The following is a 16,202-nucleotide window of genomic DNA, read 5'->3' as shown; positions in this document are numbered from 1 at the left end:
TAGGAGTACAGACTTCAGTTTAAAGGTTATGTTTAATTGCAACAGCATTGTAGTGCGATGTGGGCGCAATGCCGTTCATACTGATATATGGGAAAGCATTTGCACAAATGTGTGTAGTATGTGTGTTGTGTGCTGCAGTGTAGAAAGTAAAACCTGCCACATTTAAAACATTGGTGTCCATTCTTCAGAAGGCACTATTGTTCTGTTCTTATGCGTAATGTCAGTGGGCCCTTATTATTTAGCATTATAATAATGTCCTATGTTCTGTTTTGTTCCCCAAGGCTCTCTCTCTACAGTTGGACCTAGCACCAGTGTAGCCAATGATGCTATGTCTATTTTGGAAACTATTAGTTCCTTGAATCAAGAAGCTACAGCTGCCCGGGCTTTATCTGAAAATGCCATCCATAAAAGTAGCGAGAAGGTGTCTAGAAGACTTCTACAGCAGAGTGTAGACACATCTCTGGAGAAAGACCGCTTGTTCGAGGAGACCCAAGACACAGATAGACCTTTTCCTGAAATTCCAACTGAAACCTTTGAGCAGATTTTTAAGCAGGAAGATACAAATGATATTCCACCTCCGATGGAAGACCTAAAAAATCCAGTCATTGATGCAGTTAGCTCCACTCTAAGCAAAGACATTCTTACCGACGGAGAAGAACAGCGATGCAAAGGTCCTGAGAAACTAGAGAAGAAAGTGGAGATCTGTGACAAAGCAGAAAAGAAAGAGGAGAAGAAGGAAAGCAAGCCAGAGAAAAGGAATGACCACACGAAAAAGGCTGAAGAGGCCACAAGGCAGAAGGAAGAGAAGTCCATGAAGGAGAGGGAGGCAGAAGCAGAATCCGCAAAGCACAACACTGAAAAGAGCAGCATTAAGCAGAAGGCAGTGGTTGAAGCTGTAAAAGATGGTTAGTAACTATTTTCATCCTTCTCATAGAATACATTTTTTAAGTGAAACTATAGTCGACAAGTTGGTTTAATTAAAGGTGCACTACAACTATATATAAAAGAGTGTAGTACATTTTTCAGGATATCAAGTTTTACATTAAATGTTGAAGAGAAATCGAGAGCCCAATATGGTGTAGTATGTCAAAATTGATTGGATAAATGAAACAGTGAGATGGTAATACTCACAAACACGGGTTACCACCTAGGTAACCACTCATTAGGCAGGTGAGGAGATTAGACCTGTCCTCACTCAGGATTAAGAAGTCGCTCTCTGTAGATAGGAAGAAAGGTGGTAGATCACCCCTCCACCTGGGGTGGACTCAAATATATTGGTAGGTGAACAGAGGCGCCAGAAGGATAAAAGTACATAAAATTTTTAAAAAATTGCTGGGAGGAAGTGGTGGACTCGCCTCCGTTAAAGCAGACACCAAGGACTAAATATATAGATATACACATTTATTGAAAATAAAAGCACAGATGTGCTCTGCTTGCTATAACTGAATTGCTGTTGTTTATCCCCTGCTTATTGCTTGAAGAAGTGGGCTGTGCCTGCGAAACGCGTTGCATTTTTGGGGAGTTTTCAATAAATGTGTATATCTATATATTTACAGTCCTTGGTGTCTGCTTTTTTAACGGAGGCAAGTCCACCACTTCCAGCAATTTTTTAAACATTTTATGTACTTTTATCCTTCTGGCGCCTCTGTTCACCTACCAAGTTTTACATTGATTATCCTAATTTGAGCATTAGAAACACTTACTAAATCTATATACGGCTGTATATTAGTATGCAATCCTACCTTTGCAGTAATGTTTTTCCTAGACTGTGATGGCACAAAGCTCCCTCCCAGTGCACTCTGGGAGAAGAGATGTTTCTGCTCACTTCTGAACACCCAACAAACATACATTCCGCAGTGATGCACTTTGCCAGCAGTTAAGATGTTGCCGCTAGAGATGTGGCGAACGGTTCCCGAACCGTTCATCGGTGAACATCTCTGAATCCCTGGGGGGTTTACTACTTCCGGGTCGCTCTGACCCGGAGTAGTACGCCTTCGCTGCCCGGTCTAGGACGCGCTCCTGTTGCCGGGCACTTTCTGTGCGTGTGCATGACGTCATGAACAACGTCACTCTCATGCGCAGAGAGTGCCCGGCAACAGGAGCGCGATCTAGGACGCACTCTGCCGGGCAGCGCAGGCGTACTACTCCGGGTCAGAGCGACCTGGAAAGTTGTAAACCCCCCAGAGATGTTCGCCACATCTCTAGTTGCCACCTATAATAAATGTAAAAATGTAAATCAGGGTGAAGAAAATTTTTACAGTGGGCAAGCACCTACTACATAATATATTAAAGGAATACGGCAAAATATAATTAATTTTATTTGTTAAACTGTACCTGAGGTAAACCTTGGGTTAAAAAAGACATGCCACTTGGGTGCAGCCCGGCCGTGCAGTGTGGTGAGGAGGATACCGGAAGCCACTACAGCATCCAGACTCTTCCCTGTAACCTTTTTAAAAGGGGGTTGTTGCATTCAAAAATAAACAATTGCCTAAAATTAATGTCTTAAATATATATATGTAAACCTAATTTTTCTAAAATAGGTCCCTATATGTACCCTGAGCTTTAATTTTTTTTTTTCTGATCTATATGCCTTTGCTGAACTCTGCAGTGTCAACACGATTGTGGGAAGCTTCTTTTTCTCTTTTTTTTTCTACAGTAAAGGCAGCCATACACTGGTCGATTGCCACCAGATCGACCAACAGATATATCCCTCTCTGATCTAATCTGATCAGAGAGGGATCTATTGGCTGCCAATACACTGCACACAGATTTTGAATCGATTTCAACATGCAATCAATTCACGATCTGTAGAGCTGCCGCCTGCCTCAGGTCACTCTGCTCCCCCCAGCAGCAGCAATACATTACCTGTAACGCCGGTGCAAGTCCCCGGTGCCATGCTGTTCCTTTCTCCTGTTGGCCGCCTTCTTCTCTGCACTTCCTGTCCCTTCCTGTCAGAAGGGGAAGCTCAAACAGTAGAGGGCGCTCTACTGTTTGAACTTCCCCTTCTTACAGGTCGGGACAGGAAGTGAAGATGAAGAAGGCCAGCCGGAGAAAGGGACAGCATGGCCCCGGGGACTCGCGCTGGCGGAACTGCAGAGATTATTGTTGTCGGTCGTCATCGAATGCCGCTTACCACGCACTCCCACCCGCTAGCGATTGAGCGAAATTTTCCACCTGGACAGAAGCTAAATAAATTCTTATTGGATGATTCATTTTAATTTTTGCAGTTAATATGGAGTTTCATCCCACTTTAAGTTATATGATTTGTGTTACGGCCTTCCCAGTACCTCTCTGTAGACATACACCACTTGTTATGTTGCAAAAAAATGACTTTTGTCCATTTGCAGTACCTAGTTAATTGGGAAACTTAATATCCGCTCTCTTGGTTTGTATTGCAGAATGCCCGTCTATTGATTCAGACCTGGATGCTCTCTCGGACATCACAGTGAGTTCAGTTCACACCAGCGACTTATCTTCATTTGAGGAAGATTCTGATGATGATGAAGCCATGTCAGATAGTACAGAAGAGGGTGAAATTACATCCGATGGTAAATACAAAGCCCAAAAGCTGTGATCATGTGATTTGTAACATGGGGTTCTGCTTCTGCTCTGAACGTTTGCTACGAGTGGTCATTATAGTAACATTGCGGTTACCTTTACCATATTTCACTTATAAACCGCAATGGAACTCCTATGTCATCCCTTTCATCTTCAATGCTGATTAAAACAAAAGTCCCAAATTCCCTACAGAGGTAAAATAACTTCCACACTTTGCCTGTTACTAATATTTTCTTAAAATAATCCCTAGAAAGCGGACCTGAACCTGTCCAATATGAGGTTGTTGATACAAAACGTACAATTTTTGTGCAGTGTTCTCCCCAGGCTCTTATAGGCGGGTGCTCCACCCGGCTAGTTTTGGTGAGCACCCGGCTGTCATTGGCTCACCTCCTCTTCCGCCTCCTCTGCTGTGAGCAGAGAGGCGCCGGCCCTGCATTCTGTCATCTCGCCTCACCCCACTACTTTTTCATGTCACCCAGCTACCTTTTCATGCCACCCAGCGTCTGGGGAGAGCACTGCTTGTGTAAGCCATATCAAAACATAGTGGGGGTTTCCTAAAATATACTCTTTATTCTTGTGCATAAGCCATCATTTTTGTCTAAAAAATACAGGCCCGTCAGGTTGAAGATCTGGCTTATGTGTCTTTGCTTTTTTTCCCACCAGGAAACAGGTAAAAAGGGTGCAGCCATTGACAGCAATGTTAAGAGCCGTGATCAGCTGTAATTTTGGCACCAGGTCCATCCACTAATTGTAGCGGCAGTTAGCTTAGTGGGACGGCCACTTGTTCAAATATTGATTCAAATTTGACAGAAGTAGCTATGAAACATTGATTTAAACGAAAACAAGGAGAGCTGAACTTACATCTTTTTGCTTCCCATTTAAAACAAGGTACAAGCAAATCAGCTCATTATTTTATGGGGAGCATCTGTTTTAACTGTTTTTTTCATCATGTCTGTTCTATAGTACCATAGGCTGCGCCACCTTAAATACAGACCAAGTACTTAATAATCAACTCCAACATAAGTCCTAATTTAAAAATCCCGTGAGTTCACTATGGTATATCCAGTCCAGGCAGTCAATAATTGTAAGTCCACTGTGCTCTCACATGAGGGTAATGTCTGCCTATAAAGAGAAAAAAACTACACATCGCGTGATAATGTTGCAATATAACGCACTAAAATCTGTGCAGTGTGAATCAAGTGCAAAATGTGGGGAGCGCTTCCTGATAGAGGCAGAGCTACAGCACTAAGCTCTGCCTCTACTTGCATCAATCTCTGCTGATCGCCGCCTCTCCCACCCCTCTCAGTCTTCTTCCACTGAAAGGGGCGGCGATCAGCAGGGATTGATGCTAATGGAGGCAGAGCTACGGCGCTAAGCTCTACCTCCCCCGGGCAGCAAAATCCACGACTTTCCAAGTCGTGGAATTTTGTCCCAGTATTTGGGGCGTTTAACCCACCCTGGCGTTCAATTTTCCCAGGATTTCTGTGCAAAAAGTGATAAAATGTATTTTTAAAACTTTTTTTTTTCCTGTAACTTGCCAAAATGTGTCAAGCAAGTGTCTAGTATACAGTGCAGGAGAGTATTGATGTGTATGCACGTTTATAATGTTCACAGCCGGGGACATGCAGTGTTTTAGGACTGGTGATATTGCAGAAGATAAAATAGGATTTTTATACGGCTCTTTAAGTACTGGTAATATATTTTTTTTTCCCCAAGAATTATTTAATTTCATAGTCATTTTACAGCACAGAAATACCTGTAAATGCAGAGAATTCTATTCATATTTAATTCTTCCGAATTTTCCTATGACAAGTGCCATAGTTAGAAAAGACCTCAAAATATATTATTTGGCTTGTCCCAGTTAAAATGATATTACGTACTTCATCACCAGTTGAGCATGTAGTATACGATTAAGGCTAGCCTTTGTCTGTAGCAATTGGATGGGATCACTAGGGTGAACAGTTGGGGACCCCAGTGCTTTACAGATACTGTATATTGCAGTTGGCTGATTGTGTAATGGTTAAGGGCTCTGCCTCTGACACAGGAGACCAGGGTTCGAATCTCGGCTCTGCCTGTTTAGTAAGCCAGCACTAATTCAGTAGGAGACCTTTGGCAAGTCTCCCTTACACTGCTACTGCCAATAGAGCGCGCCCTAGTGGCTGCTGCTCTGCTCTGGCGCTTTGAGTCCGCAAGGAGAAAAGCGCAATATAAATGTTATTTGTCTTGTCTTGCTAGACAACAGCACAGCGATGCATCTCTAGAGCATTGGCTCCACGAACTGTCACCCTAGCCAATCATCCACTTTTAAGCGAGTACGAGCACATGCGGTGATGACGGGGATGCACGCGGGATGGGATTGTTACATCCTGGAATTAGATGAACACAAATCTATTGCTACACTAAACGTGGCCATACATGGTACAATTTTTCATTTTTTTTCGATTAGATAATTTAGTTCGATTATTCTGTTAGATCGAATAAAAAGATTTTTCCACCATGTCCGATGAGATTTTTCTCGAAAAAAATTGGATAATCGATCGAATTTCTTGATCGAAAAAAAAAAAATATTTTCAACTTTCATTCGATTCGATCATTTAGATCGAATAAACGGGAAAATCAAACGGTTTTATTGTATAGTGTATGGCCATCATAAGACACATTTTTGTTAGCAAAGATGTATGTGTATGTCACAACTTACCTCCGTGATACTAAAGTAAAACCATAGCCATGTGCTTCCAGCCTACCCTCCAAAACCCCAAAATGTTTACATTATACTTTACTATATTTACAAGTATAGACAAATGCAGTAAACCGTGAGTTTGCTTTCTGCAAATGACCTGTATGAAAGCATCTGCAGGCTGATGTCAGCTAGAATCTACATTCCATGCAGTACACTGTACAGCCAAGGTAAGGAGACTGTGTGGTTGTGTATCGGTGGGTGCAGCACTGTTGCTTTCTGTGAGATGGAGAATGGTGCGTGGGGGTGTGTGTGAAACGATAATCTGTAGCCAGCAACCACTCCAACTGAATTTATGGATAAGGTAATAACTGCATCTAAGGACACCATTATGGAGGAGCTTACATGTAGGTGTTTGTTGCCTGCAAATCTAGCTTAACCATTTGGGGACCACGGACATTGAATCAACGTCCAGCAGGTGGTGCTACGGTTCTGACCGGACGTTGATTCAACGTCCGCGCTAATAAACCGCCCCGACACGATCTTGCGCACCCGGAGGGGTAGATTAAGCTATCATATGACAGCTGGCATCTCCCCCGAGTGATCAGCAGCCATCGCGTATTGCTGTTGATCACTACGATCGCCGTCGGATCGTAGTGATCACTTTGACAGCTGCGGCGGTAGGGGGGGAAAGAAGAGGATCCACTCATCTCCCTGCCGTTCCAGCGACGATCGGCGCCCCCCTCTGCTCTGGCCGGCATCTCTGCTCCGTCTGTCAGCGCCGGGTCCCGGCTTGATGAAGTCATCAAGCCGCAACCCGACCTGAGTGTCATTTGGAGCGGAGATGCCAGCTGGAGAAGAGGAGGCTTCTGCGGCTCATCGCTGGAGCCTGGAAGGTGAGTGATGGCTGCCAGCTACAGGGAGGGACACCTGCCTACATGGGGGACACCATGCCCAGCCAGCCACAGACGGAATCCGGCCGCCCTCCCCCTCCCCCCCCCAAACGCGCCCCCCACCCCAAAACGCCCCTCCATGCAAATTGCCCTGGTCCTTAAGGGGGGTTAGGCAGCCGGTCCTGAAGTGGTTAAACTGCACAATTCTGTCCGAGCAAGAGATATAAACATGTGGGTTGTTTTCATAACTGTAGTTCTTCTTTGTGTGAACCCAACTTAGATCGGTTATTGCAATGACTTTTTAAATACTCTTTTCCTACTATAATCTGCTTTGAAAGAGTTCTGAAAACAGCCTTTTCCATCATCACAGATGAAGACAAAGCCGGTGCAGACGGCAAAGAGAAATCAGCTGGTGAACAGGCTGAAGGAAAGACAAAAGGAACACGACATTCCTATGTGCACAAACCATACCTGTATTCTAAATACTACAGTGACTCCGATGATGAAGTGACTGTGGAGCAGCGCAGACTATCTGTGGTAAGTTTTTAAAGGGCACCTGTGACATTTCAAAACAGAAAATTAAAAATATAATATCAGGATTCCCATTTTAACATTTAATTATCCTGGTGTTGTCAATGGAAACCCTTTTTATGACTATATATTACTGATATTGGTATGTAACATCTTCCCAGTGATGTTTAGCCTACACTGTGATGTCATGCAGCTTTCTGCCCAAGAGCACTCTGGGACATCGGCTGATGTTCCTGGCCAGTACACAAAGGGGAGAAAATACTACAGTGATTCACTTTTCCAGCACTAAAAATGCTGGCATCACTGATAAATGTGAGAATGTAAATCAGGGTGAGGTAAGATGTTTTACAGTGGGTGAACTTGGGGTAAATGTAAAAAAAAAAAAAAAAAAAAAAAAGCAATTTTATGAATTGTTATATGCAATTAAGATCTCTTTTTTTTCTTGGTAGTGGTGGTGGGGGGTTTACAGAATGTCCTGTTTAAAGGGAACCTAAACTGAGAAGGATATGGATTTTTCCTTTTAAAATAATACCAGTTGCCTGACTCTCCTGCTGATCCTGTGTCTCTAATACTTTTAGCCACAGCCCCTGAACAAGCATGCAGATCAGGTGCTCTGACTGAAGTCAGACTGGATTAGCTGCATGGTTGTTTCAGGTGTGTGATTCAGCCATTACTGCAGTCAACGAGATCAGCAGGACTGACAAGCAACTGGTATTGTTTAAAAGGAAACATCCATACCCCTCTCCGTGGGGAGGAGCTGTCAGCCATACTATCTCTACTATATATAAGTAGATAGATACTTGCTCTACGTACGACGAGCCCAAGGGATCATTCCAGGAGGGGAAGCTTTTGGATCCTAAAGAGACTTCCCTCATCCTCTTCACCCTCCGGGATCTAGCGCTGGCAGGCCCTGAAAAATCAGGCGACAGACTTGTCTGCTGTGGCGCAGTACTGGCTGCAATATTTACCTCCTACACTCTGAGCAGACGCAGTAGTGGCTTTTGCGATGGCCTAAGACGGACTTGCGCCTGCTAGGTAGAGCGGTCCTGATCGGGTTCGGCTGTTTCTGGCATTGCCCATTGGAAAGCTGTTACTGTACATGCGCAGGAATGTGGAAGGTAAATAGATGGCTGCTGTTTGGGGGCTGCCGGCGCTAGATCCTGGAAGGTGAAGAGGACGGGGGATCCAGAGGCCTCCCCTCTTGAGATAAGGGCAGCACGGTGGCATAGTGATTATCGCTCTTGCCTTGCAGTGCTGGGTCCCCGGGTTGGAATCCCAGCCAGGTCAACATCTGTAAGGTGCCTGTGTCTGCGTGGGTTTCCTCCGGGCCCTCAGGTTTCCTCCCACACCCCAAAAACATACAGATAAGTTAATTGGCTTCCCCCTCAATTGGACCTAGACTACGATACATACACTACATGATACATTCATAGACATAGGACTGTGGTAGGGATTACATTGTGAGCTCCTTAGAGGGACAGCTATTGACAAGACAGTATATATATATATATATATTGTACAGCGCTGCCTAAGATTTTGGCACTATAAAAATACTAAATAATAATAGCAAATGTACCCCCCAGGGGCTGTTGTGTTTTGTTTTTTGTTTGTTTGTTTTACAGATTCTTTTTAATGCATTGTAGTAATGAATAACTCAGGTGGTATATGCTCCTGGTACTAGTGTAAGCTTCTGGTACTGGTATAAGTCCGGAGATCTGACCTTTGTGCTTTTTGTGTTTCCAGGCCAAAGAAAAGGAGGAGCGGTTGAGAAGGAGACAAGTTAAGAGAGAGAGATTGGAGGAAAAGCGCAAACAGAAAGCTGCTGAGAGAATCAAGGCTTTAAAACTAAAGTCTCAAGGTACATCAGAGGGAGTATTTTCTATAAGCGCCCTAAACTGTATGGATGAATGCTAAGAAATTGTGCAACTGCTTAAAGTGTAACTTTTGGGCATAAAATCAAAAATCGATACTTTATTTTTATCTGGTAAACAAGTAATAAGGATGCTAATCAGGCAATCCAAAAGTTAAAATCTATATTACTTTTCTTGCTTATAAATGATCATTCCCCAGTTTACCTGACTCTTATTTGGTACGTTGCCGCAAAAAGGAAGTTGCAGGGCATGCTGGGTTGTCCTTTTTTGCTTCTGTACATTAGTTAAGTCTGAGGGATAAAGAAGCAAAAAGACAACCCAGCATGCCCTGCGACTTCCTTTGTGCGGCAACGTACCAAATAACAGTAACTGGGGAATGATAATTTATAAACAAGAAAAGTAATAGAGATTTTAACTTTTGGATTGCCTGGTTAGCATACTTATTACTTGTTTACTAGATAAAAATAAAGAATTGATTTTTGATTTTATATCCGACAGTTACACTTTAAAGGGAACCTAATCTGAAAAGGACATGGATTTTTCCTTCTAAAATAATACCAGTTGCCTGACTCTCCTGCTGATCCTGTGTCTCTAATACTTTTAGCCGCAGCCCCTGAAAAAGCATGCAGATCAGGTGCTCTGACTGAAGTCAGACTGGATTCGCTGCATGCATGTTTCAGGTGTGTGATTCAGCCACTACTGCAGCCAAAGAGATCAGCAGGACTTCCAGGCAACTGCTATTGTTTAACCACTTCAGCCTACAGTGTAATTTCATCTTATGCACCCGGGCAACTTTCACCTCCCATTCATTAGCCAATAATTTTATCACTACTTATCACAATGAATTGATCTATATCTTGTTTTTTTCCGCCACCAATTAGGCTTTCTTTGGGGGGTACATTTTGCTAAGAATTTTTCTAAATGCATTTTAACGGGAATATTAAGAAAAAAATGGAAAACGTTCATTATTTCTCAATTTTCAGCCATTATAGCTTTAAAATAATACATGCTACTATAATTAAAGCCCACGATTTTATTTGCCCATTTGTCCCGGTTATTACATTATTTAAATTATGTCCCTATAACAATGTATGGCGTCAATATTTTATTTGGAAATAAAGGTGCATTTTTTTCAATTTGCGTCCATCACTATTTTCAAGCTTATAATTTAAAAAATTATAGTAATATACTTTCTTGACATGCATATTAAAAAAGTTCAGACCCTTAGGTAACTATTTATGTTTTGGTGTTTTTTTATTGTAATTTTTTTTTTAAACATTTTTTGGGGAGTTTTTAAAGTGGGCATGTAAACAGGTGATTTTAAATGTAATTGATTGTGTATATTTTTTTTTAAAAAAAAAATGTAGATGTAGTTTTACTATTTGGCCACAAGATGGCCACAGTGATTTTTTTATGATTTTTCGTCATGTAAGCGAGAGCTCTCACTTACAGGAACTGAAGGGGTAACGTGGAACATAGAAAAATCACAGCTTTTCAGAGAGAGGTTTTTCTTAGGGGGACACAGATCAGTGAATGGGATCTGTATTCCCATTCATTGATTGCAGGGGCAGCGGAAGGCGGCGGGAGCTGCGCCACAGCAGTGCAAGTTATCTGGACGGGTATATCTGTCCAGATAGACCTAAGTGGTTAAAAGGAAACATCCATATCCCTCTCAGGCCCTGTGCACACAGAGCGGATTTTGATGCGATCCGCCGGCCGCATTCGCCTGTCAAACCGCTCGGTTAATGTACCTCAATGAGATGGTGCACACCGGCGGTTTGAGGATTGTAGCAAACAGCACGTTTGTGGTTTGCAGAAGCGTTTCTGCCTCAATGTAAAGGATAGGAAAAACACAAACCGCTCTGAAAAACGCTACTTCAGAGCGGTTTGCCACGCGTTTTTGTTACAGAAGCTGTTCAGTAACAGCTTTTACTGTAACAATATGTGTAATCTGCTACACAAAAACGCACCCAAAACCACTAGGTATGTTTAGAAAACCTCTCTAAACATACCTAGAGTCGCTCTGAAATCAGCTCCAAAAACCGCTATCGTTTTGTGGATCTGCTAGCGCTTTTGATGTGCACTGGGCCTCAGTTTTGGTTCCCTTTAACTGGAACAGTAGTTCTCACCAAACATTTTATACTTCCAGCTAGGACTGGACGATTTTAGGAAAAGATTGAATTGCCATTTTTCTGTCAGAAATTGTGATTTTTGATTCATGATTTTCGACAGCAAGGTATAGTTTAGCCATGTATAATTGCCCACAGTATAGGTAGGTAATATAGTTGACCCCAGTATAGGTAGCCAATATTGCTGCCCTCTGTATAGGAAGCCAGTATAATTTCCCCGGTATCAGTAGCTAGTATAGTTGCCCCTAGTATAGGTGGTATAAAATGCCCCAATGGGTAGCTAGTATAGTTGCCCCAGTATAGATAGTATAATTGCCCCAGTTAAGTTAGCTAGTATTGTTGCCACTAGTATAGGTTAGCCCAGCGCTGGGTAAACTACGGCCCGCGGGTCAGTGCACTATAACTCCGGCCCGCCAACAGGCAGCCGAATTCCTCTCCTTCTCCCCTCCCTCCCTGCAGAGTCGCGAGGGGAGCGGTAATGAGGGAACTTAAAGAGACACTGAAGTCTCAAAAAAACCAATCTTTTTATTAAACAAATGTGTTTAACATATTAGCCCTAACTAAACCACTGCATTCCTGCCGCTGTAAACTATCTAAATCCCCCCCTTATCTCGCCCTCCCTCTCCCCTGCAAATTCCACGACTTTCTTGGACATGGATTTTGTTGCCCTCTAGTCTTCCGTGTGAGACAGGGCTACGAGCTGCAGCCCTGCCTCACACACTTCTGTCAGTGGCAGATCTCCGCCTCTCTCCCGCCCCTCTCAGTGAAGGAAGACTGAGAGGGGCGGGGGAGAGGCAGCAATCCGGGCTGACAGACGCGCTGAGAGGCAGAGCTGCGGCTCATGGCTCTGCCTCTCACAGAAGCGCTGCCCGGATTGCCCCCCAGGGAATTTGGGGGGATTTAGATAGATTAGAGCGTCGGGAATGCGGCGGTTTAGTTAGGGCTAACATGTTAAACATATTTGTTATATAAAAAGACGTTTTTTTTCGAGACTTCAGAGTCTTTTTAAAACTCACCTGATTGCCGGTTTCCGTGCCACGTCTCCATGCAAACAGGGCATCACATGACACGACGTTGGGACGTGCCATGGTATTATCTTTTCTATACTACTAATTTTCTATCAACTATTCGTACTACACGTACAATTCATTATCTCAGTATTTTTTCTTCAGTGTTTAAGTAAAATTCGGTTACAATTCCATGTGACACGACTGTGGTTGCAAGAATTGGTTGCAGGGGTATCTAGTGGATTACTTTCCAAAAGATTAATTGATCACTTTACCCCTACAAATTTAATGTATTAAATACAGGTTGAAGGGTGAATTGTGTGCAGAAATTCAGCTCCAGTTTTCTGAGATCGGTTTTACTATACTAAATATATAAACTGTTTTCTGTTTTTATTATTACTGCATTGTTTAGGTTTATCTCTCTCCAATCAAAAATCTTCCAAAGATGAGAAGCCAAAATCTGCTAGTATGAAAGAGGTTCTCAAAGAACAAATGTTTTTGGAAAAGAAAGTTGCAATGAGGAAGAAGAAGATTGACACTGGGTTTGTTTTTAAATTTATATTCTGTTTCTCTACTTTGTCTTTAAAGCCAATGGGTACCGGTAAAAAAAAGAAAAAGTCAGATACTCACCTAAGGAGAGGGAAGGCTCGGTCCTAATGAGCCTTCCCTCTCCTCTCCCGGTGCCCTCGGTGCTGCGCTGGCTCCCCCGTTCGCGTCTACCGCCGCAGGGACTTCGGAGGTCTTCGGGAGCACTCGGGCTTCCGAAGACGGGCCGCTCCATACTACGTACGCGCTCGCGCGTCATAGAGGGCGCTCGCGCGTCATAGAGGGCGCTCGCGCATGCGTAGTATGGAGCGGCCGTGTCATCGGGAGCCCGAGTGCTCCCGAAGGCTTCCGAAAGCTCCCGAAGGCATGCGGAAGTGGCAGTATTTGACCGAACTGGTCGAATACTGCCACGGGGGACCCTGCGCGGGACCGGGCACCGGGAGAGGAGAGGGAAGGCTCATTAGGACCGAGCCTTCCCTCTCCTTAGGTTAGTATCTGACTTTTTCTTTTTTTTATCGGTAAACATTCACTTTAAAGTGGATCCAAGGTGAACTTTTACTCATTGTATAATTGTGTTCCTTTCCTATTGTTTATAGGGCATTCCTCAAGCCAAATACTTTTTTTGTTTTGTTTTAATACTCTAATTCCCTATAAACTAAACCACGCCCACAGGTTTTCAGAGAACCTTGGCAGTAGCAAAGGCTCATGGGAGCTCAGTCTAGGCAGGAGGAGTAGGAGGTGTTACTAGCCATTGATTTCAGTGGCAGAGAGGAGGAGGGGGGATTAGGTTTTTTTTCACAGGCTTAGTGCTCAAGATACAGATAAGCCTGCCTCTGTGTAATGTTTACAAACAACATGACTGCTGTCATTGTATCACAGGAAGAAAAACACATTTTCTATTAAAGCTGTTTGCGGCTACAGTGTTCTCCCTAGAGCCATTTAAGTGGGCGGGCCGCCCGGGTAAATGCTTTTACCGCCCGGACGTTATTTACAGCCTCCTTCCATGGCTGGCTGAAGGTCTTTGATCTTCTTCACTACTCTATTTACTTCAGTGAGCAGCGGCGGCTGTGTCAACGCAGAGCAGACAGCCCACTGCTGTCAGTCAGAGACATGATCTCCCCCTCCTCCTCAACGTCTTCCTATCAGCAACGTGGGAGAGGGGCGGGGAAAGCTGCCAACAGCACAGAGCAGAGGAGTCTGACCGCGGGAGCTTTGAAGGAGCTAGAGGGCGGGGTGTACATCGAGGGGGAACATAGAGGTTGTGACTCTATTCCTTCTAGTGAGTAGTTATCTCCCAGGCCACTGCAATTGCAGACGCTCTCCTCCTCCTCTCTCTGTCAGTGCAGAGACACAAAGCCCCTTCCTCTTCACCCCTCTCTTCCCTTCATCAGATAAGCTTTATTGTGTCTGTGAGTTCATTAACAAATCAAAACGTTTAAGCAATGAGAGTTTACAACAGTTAAAAGGGGCCCATACACTCAGCCGATTTTCTGGCCGACCGATCGATCCCGATCGATAGATCGATTGCAAATCGGTTGGCCAATCGACCGATCGATGGCCGATTTCGATCGATTTTGATGGATTTCCATCGAACTGGCAGGGTGGAAAATTTAGGTCGATCTGATGAGATTGCTTATCAGTTTGCATTGGCCTTAATGGAAATCTGATGGCAAAAAAAATGCCATCAGATCGAATTTCAATAGATTTTAAACTGAAATCTATTGGAATTCTATCCTGGTAAAAAATGTTCTAAAAACGCATCAGATAGATCATCAGATGCATTTCTTATCTATCTGCTGCCAATCTGACGAGTGTATGGGCACCTACCCCCATGCCAGGGATGTGTCATGAGAAATATAACAAGCAGTTTACAGCCAGCTGCAAGAGAAGCCTGGTCCATGACATTCACTCAGCCTCCTATCTCATTACACACACCTTTGTAATCTAACACCAAATGTCTTTCCCTAGTATAAATTAACCCCTGATTCTCCAGCTTTCAGAATCTGCACATGGATGGCTAAGGCTGCATTTCCACTTGTGCGGTGTGAATGGCTGCGGTAAAAATTCGCATGCGGATGTGAATTTTGCATGCCGGTCTATGCGAATGTTCATGCGAATTTTCATGCGAATTTGCATGGATGACGATGTATGCGAATTTAACCATGGCAGTGCTGGTGTGCTTTTCCATTGTTTCTATGCGAATTCGCATGAAAATTCGCATACTTAAACCTCATGCGAATTTCCTATTAAATACATTGTATGCAATTCGCATAGCGGTATGCGAATTCTGATGGCTCTGCCGTGCAAATTTTTTCTGCACAGAAAAACGTAAAGGAATCCTGACAAGTGGAAACAGTCTCATTCACTTGTATTGCTATGCGAATTTGCATGCGAAAAAACGCATGCGAATTCACGATAGTGGAAATGAGCCCTTAAAGTTCAGTTTAGCCTGCCTGGTCTCAGTTGTTATGCTTAGTTCACAACAATTCAATTTTCTCTGATTGACGGTCCAATCTATTATTTCCGACACGTCCGATCTGATTCCCAATCGCTTTTCTAATCATGTCTATACAAAATGAATCAGAAAAACGATCGAGAATCAGATCAGACCTGTCAGAAATAATCGATACTACTGTCAATTCTGACAGAAAATTGCATTGTCTTTATAATGCTTAGTACACACAATCTAACTTGTATGCTCACAAATAACTGTGCTTAAAATTAGCCTAGTTTTTACTAATGCTGGGCATACACGGCGTCGAGGGGAGGATGGCTCGATTGATAATATCCGACGTGTCCAATCACCGCGGGGATCTATTCCCCGAAGGCGGACAGTAGCGGCAAATCGAGCTGGTGAAAAGAAGCGCCGGCGGGGACGAGCGGGAATCGATCCGCGCAGACGTGGCGGGGGTCGATCCGGCGGCTAATCGGCCGCCGGATCGACCCGTGTATGCCCAGCATTAGTCCCTTCTGGGGTTCTCACCACCCCT

The 16,202-nt window shown here is 43.7% G+C and overlaps 1 protein-coding gene across 1 annotated transcript in view; it reads left to right on the top strand.

The window, feature by feature from the left end:
- Positions 1 to 16,202, top strand: part of BOD1L1 (biorientation of chromosomes in cell division 1 like 1) — an 82,386-nt gene that overhangs the window by 17,975 nt on the left and 48,209 nt on the right. Inside the window, exons 4-8 of the mRNA XM_068277552.1 lie at positions 282 to 905; positions 3,399 to 3,548; positions 7,499 to 7,665; positions 9,403 to 9,517; positions 13,079 to 13,208. Coding sequence (XP_068133653.1) covers positions 282 to 905; positions 3,399 to 3,548; positions 7,499 to 7,665; positions 9,403 to 9,517; positions 13,079 to 13,208 — 1,186 coding nt within the window. The remainder of the gene's footprint in view (positions 1 to 281; positions 906 to 3,398; positions 3,549 to 7,498; positions 7,666 to 9,402; positions 9,518 to 13,078; positions 13,209 to 16,202) is intronic.

Source organism: Hyperolius riggenbachi, chromosome 1 (assembly GCF_040937935.1).
Source record: "Hyperolius riggenbachi isolate aHypRig1 chromosome 1, aHypRig1.pri, whole genome shotgun sequence".
NCBI lineage: Eukaryota > Metazoa > Chordata > Amphibia > Anura > Hyperoliidae > Hyperolius > Hyperolius riggenbachi.
This window is presented reverse-complemented; position numbering and strand designations above follow the sequence as displayed.